The 6,239-nt window shown below is 31.0% G+C and overlaps 1 protein-coding gene across 1 annotated transcript in view; it reads right to left on the bottom strand.

The window, feature by feature from the left end:
- The window catches only part of LOC106462674 (calcium-independent protein kinase C-like), a gene marked incomplete at both ends in the record, with an annotated part of 41,359 nt that overhangs the window by 13,099 nt on the left and 22,021 nt on the right, over positions 1 to 6,239 (bottom strand). The window contains 2 exon segments of the mRNA NM_001314157.1: positions 2,376 to 2,605; positions 4,164 to 4,263. Coding sequence (NP_001301086.1) covers positions 2,376 to 2,605; positions 4,164 to 4,263 — 330 coding nt within the window.

Genomic DNA, 6,239 nt, shown 5'->3' with positions numbered 1-6,239 from the left:
CCTTCTCGCCTTTCTCTCGCAACTGCAACTAGGAGAAAGAGGCCCTCTAGCCTTTCTCTCGCAACTGCAACTAGGAGAACATAGAGGCCCTCTAGCCTTTCTCTCGCAACTGCAACTAGGAGAACATAGAGGCCCTCTAGCCTTTCTCTCGCAACTGCAACTAGGAGAACGTAGAGGCCTTCTAGCTTTTCTCTCGCAACTGCAACTAGGAGAACGTAGAGGCCTTCTAGCCTTTCTCTCGCAACTGCAACTAGGGGAATGTAAAGGCCTTCTAGCCTTTCTCTCGAAACTGCAACTAGGAGAACGTAGAGGCCTTCTAGGCTTTCTCTCGCAACTGCAACTATGAGAACGTAGAAGATTTCTAGCCTTTCTCTTACAGTTGTAACTAGCAGAATGTAGAAGTCTTCTGACTGTCCTCTTACTAGCAGAATGTAAAGATTTCTTGTCCTCTCTTGCAGATATACCAGGCAAAAAGTTTATGACTCTGAACCTTTCCTTAAAGTTGTAGCTAGCAGAAAGTAGAATAATTATGACCTATGCCTTACAGATATAGCTAACAGAAAGTGGAAAACTTTTGATCTTTCTCTTACACAAAGTATAAGCATTTTGAACTTTCTCTTATAGATATAACTATCAAAGTCTAGAAGACTTCTGACCTTTCTCTTACAGTTGCAAGAGAAAATAAGCATTTTACCTGATGAAGAACTCTTAATCCTCTTGCTACAGGTAAATAGGTGCACGTCACAACCTTTTACAGAGTTACATTCAAAATTTAATCAAACTACTTTACTATAAATGTATATAAATAAACCTGGCATCGAAAGGTAGTTAATAAGTCAAATTTTAATATCATACTAGTTTTGATTTCACAATTTTATAAGGAAATATTTAAATAAATCCTTAATCTTTCCTTTTATGAGAATCGTGACATTTGTTCTCTAGGTCTTCCTATATTATTTACCACCCTTCTCTGAAGTATGGAACTTAATGTAAATTACTCATTATAATACAAATAATACTAAGGCAAAGTTATTTTTCATAGTCTTCAATCTTATTTAGAAAATTAGAACCACTAGCCATGCCCTACTGTCACATTCACTCTTACATAAATTGCTAATAATTCTCTCTGATGTTTTATATTATTTCTTTTATAACCTATAGAAAGGCAAAGTTTTAATCTATCAGATGACACATGATGCTACAATTCTGCATTCAGTTTAAAAGTTTATCTTGTGGTGTTCAGACCAAACAGGTAAGAGAATTATTTTAAGCCCCTCTTGTCTTAGTCAGAAAGCCATTTAAATTATAACAGTTATAGGACACTGTTTGCTTTGTGTAAGTTATTATTCTGTGTTCTTAGGTGAAGTACTTAATAAAATAAAAATTATTTAGTGTACTAGTACCATCATTACAAAAAGTAGGCTTATGTTTCATTAGCAACTTGTAGTAAAAAAACAACAAATCAAAGGTAAGTACTGTATTTCATGTATATTATTTATTTATTGTTATAAAAGTAACTAAAATGTAAAAATTAGAAACCTACTAGGTTAGATAATGAAGAAAAAAAGAATACAAAATTCCTCAAGAGGACATCTGTTTTTATATAATTTTATTGTTTTATTGCCCTTTGAAACATGTCTAACGAATAATCCCGCCATGTGAATTGTATATCAATTGGCAGACGCATAGCTCACATTACTGTATTGAAGGATGTAACACATGAGCTGTTCATAAGCACAATACTGTTATGAGCTTTAAGCTATTGTGATAAACAATTGTAGTTTTTTGTTTCAATCTGCAGTTATTCTAGAAAGAGAAATAGGGTAATTTAGATTTATTTCATACTTTTTATAGTGGTTACAAGGTTGGTCAAATAAACTGAGTCTGTCCAGAGTTAGGGTAGAGAAAAAAACAGATAAAATATAAAGTTTTACTGAAAAAAGAAACAAAAAAATATTTGATATTTATTTAGGAGGGTTTAGAAGTTATGCAAACAAAATTTGAAAATTTTGAGAGGAAGAAAAGTATTTTTAATCTTACATTAAAATCTATTTGCACTCAGAGCAGTCAATACTCTGACTTCATATATTCACAGATAAATCTTTTGTGAAAATACTTAATTAGAAAATTTGATTTTTTGTGTTCCAAAGACTTGTAATAATTGCTGAAACTTGTGAAATTCCGTGAAGATACACAAAACACATTAAAAGTTATTATTATAGAAAATCTAATAGTTACTTTGTGATTATGAAGTCTGTCACATCAACTGACTTCAAATAATCCTCAATTACATTAGCTTGATTTTTGTAACCGATCATACTTTTCACATGTGAAATTACAATAATGTATCTTTTACAGCACATTTCTCACCATACCTTTCCAAAACTGCCTTTTCCTAGAACCTTAATGAAAGTAAATTCGCTCAATCCAAACTTCTTTGAGTCCCATTCTTCCGTTCTGTACGATTGTTCAAATATTACATCACTAGAGCTAGATCCACCTATGGGAGACCTATCGACAGGAAGAATCCCTCCCTGTGGTAACTGAAGACACAACCTTTTAAATTCCTCAGCAGCAGCTTGAACCTCGAGACGGGTGGCATTACCTGAAATACAATATATTTTGTAAAAAAATGTACTGATTATATATTTTTCATTTTCTGATATCTTTTTATAGGATATAAGTACAACCATAATATTCTTTATATTGAAAGATTTTGCTGTAATTTGGAGTTGACTTTATCTGTTAAAGCTTCTTAAAAATGGATGTATTAATAACTTGCACATGTCATGACCTTTCACAGAGCGCCATTCAACATGGTATTATGTATTTGATGTCAGAGTTATCAACTATTCCTTTTACCCTATAATGCTGATTTAGTTTGTGGTAGAGGAGGGTAAATACCAGATACAATATGTAGGGATATTGAACTAGAGGTTAGGCAAATGCAATACATAAACTGTATGATGGACAAAAGTATTTTCATTTTTCACATAAACATCACCTTACATAAACATCAACTTAGTCCAACTTAGACTAATATTGTCAATTCACAGACGTTACTTGAGTATAAATAATTTTGTAATACATCTGGTTTAGAGAGTGCAAAAAACTTTTATATTTTATTAAAAGCTTGCCACACCTTGAGTATATATAGGTAGTAAATTTGGAATTATTGTCAACAATCCTTCTCCAATAAAGGGATTGTCCAATGAACATTTGATTAAATTATAAAATTTAGAGAATACAAATACTAATAATACAAATAATCATTAAATTGTAATTTCTCTTTGTTATATTACTCTCTAATATTTTGACTCTCATACACGACAGTAAAGTTTTAGAGCTGATAGCAAGACAAGTAGTATAGCAACTGGCTGAAAGTGACAATGTAAAAGTCATGATGTTTAGTTATTAATGGAGGAGTACATGTCACTGTCCTCCTCCCTTTTAATCTTAGTCCTGATGTCACCAAATATGAAGCCAAATGTAAGTGATATATGATGTAATACTTACACTACATGAAAAACAAGAAAGTGAATTTTTATGGATAAAACTTAAGAGATAATAAAATGTTTTGTAATTTATGTTTAGCAGTAACTTTATTCCTAATTCTTCACACAGTGGAAAGATACAGTTTCCCACCTCTGTGCTTGAGGCTAAGCTTCCTGTGATGAGAACTTAAAAGAAGGTTTTCATAAATATGTGTTTATAATTAGTCACAAAAAATTTAACTGAAATGTAAGAAATTTATATATATTAATGTTAGCTTATAAAGAAATTTACAAAAGATGCTATTATAATCCCAATTTAGAAAAATCAAATAACTCGAGCACTTTTCAAATGTATTGAATGTAGTGAAAAGTTGAAATATCCTGTATAATCTGTAGTATATTAACAGTTTTAATTGGACAGTTATACTAAACTCGTACATTAAATTCCATGAAAGTAAAACGTGTATAAGAAGACACAAGCAGTTTTTCTTTAGAAAACCACCCAAAAAATAATAAACACCACACAGACACTACACCTATTCTTGTAACTTATTATTCATTCTTTTCTCTAGCATGATTACAAGTACCTAAATTTTAATGGCTCTTATGCATTGGGAAAACATGACTATCTGCATCTTTTTAAAACATTTGTTTATTCCAACAACTTACCAGAAAGTTCTTGTTCTTCACATGTTCCCGGCAAAGGTGTAGTCAAAGATCTTTCTGTGATTGGATGCAATAGTTTGTTGCAAGATTCAGTAATTGAGGTCTGAAAAACACAATGTCATCCACAACACTGGGTTAAACTGTACCAGCAAAAGCATATTGTACTGTGTTTACATGAATCAACACTGGAACAAGATGCCTATATTTGGGTACTATTATCCAGATAATAGAACCATATTAAAGCGTTATAAAGATTAACACCTTTATAAGCACAAATTAAATAAGGAAAACAACATAAATCTACAAAAATATAAAGTTAATTACCTGACAAATTTTGATGTACCATGTGCATCATTTTCAAAATGACACACATGGTACATCAAACTAGCTAGGTAATTAACTTTATACTTTTGTAAGTTTGTGTTGTTTTCCTTATTTAATTTGTGCTTTTAAAGGTGTTATTCTTTATAACATATCTCGGTAGCACAAAGTACTGAATAACTTGATCATGTTAAAGTGCTTTAGACATCGAACCGATACTTATACGAATGTAAATTCAAAACATGGTAAAACTGATAACTCAGTATAACTTAGGTAGTGTTAACACTTTGATTTTTGTTAGCAATAACCTACAGTATTCCTAAAGTTAAAATTTGCCAAGAAGATGCAGAATGTTGGTACACAATTTCTGGTTTAAATTAAGCAAACTGTGACAATTTTATGTGTATCTTAAACACTGTGATGTTAGTTAAATTACACACCAAATACAGATTGCATTACTATTATTTCTTAAAAAGCAATGCAAAGTGTTTGACAGAGCTAATAACCATAATTAATGAGAGTTCACAATGTGTATTTGGTTCTGTCCAATTAGCATCTGATTTCAGCAAAGGTTGTTACAACATAACTTACCTATGTAAACTTAAATAAAAATGGTTGACCACTAGTTCCAGACACAGCTGGTAACCTTAGATTATCAGGGTAACTACTTCATACCCAAGTGAGTTCAATAATGTATATCCAACATGGACAATTTCATTTTTTCTTTTGTTTTGTTGCCTTAGAACAACTGAAAATTTTTGAATTTTTCTTTTAGCTCTATTTGGCCTTAATTAAAAAATAAAAAATTTAATATTGGAAGCTTCTATAAAAATACAATTTTCAATTTCCATCAGATTTGACCCAGTTTTCTAAACATTTATTTTTATGGAAGCAGCCACAGGTCCAAAGCCAATACACAATTAACCTATCAAGTACTAATAATTAAGTTGGGCTAATGAAAAGCTTTCATGCACTGCAATGTTCAACAGTAGTTTATAACAGATATGATACTTACATACAGTATCTATATATAATTATAAGAACTTATTAGTGACAGCAAGAATATGTCAACCATAATATCTGCAATATTTGTCAATACCATGACTCGTCAGGCTTTCATATATTTTTATGTTCAGCAGTAGCATGTGTTGCAGATATGTTGTTTGTATGAAGTAACATGTTTTATATCAGCTTCTTTTTATATTTTCTAAAGAACTATTGGATCAAAGTGTATAGTATAAAAATGTAAAAAGGCCATCAAGATAGCTTTAAAGCTCATAAAGGAAGTGTGATACATAGAGTCTAATACATTTTTTATACAATTCATTAAGTTAGCTTGCACTAAAAAAATGGAACAGAATGAAACTAAGAATGTTAACACAAGGCTGTATCTCACAATAATGCAGTAGTATATATATATATGCTGCAAAGTTAGAAAGATTCATATTATCATATAGAAAACAATGGAACAGAAAAACCATGAATCTAAAACAAACCATGTCATATAACAGACTAATAATCTAAGTATGCTTAAAATTAACATAGGCTAAGCCTAGCATTTGCAAATTACAGAAAAGACAGCAAAAACCTCAAAAACGGGCAGAAAATGCTCAAGAAGTGATTGTTAAACATTCATTTTAATTAACTCTGTTCCTGTGATAGCTTCAACATAACTTTTTTGGACAACATGGGACCTAATGGTCCATCTCAGCTGTTCCATACTCTAAAACTAAATTAAGATAATTGAAAAAAAAATCA

Source organism: Limulus polyphemus, unplaced genomic scaffold (genome assembly GCF_000517525.1).
Source record: "Limulus polyphemus unplaced genomic scaffold, Limulus_polyphemus-2.1.2 Scaffold1222, whole genome shotgun sequence".
Lineage (NCBI taxonomy): Eukaryota > Metazoa > Arthropoda > Merostomata > Xiphosura > Limulidae > Limulus > Limulus polyphemus.
This window is presented reverse-complemented; position numbering and strand designations above follow the sequence as displayed.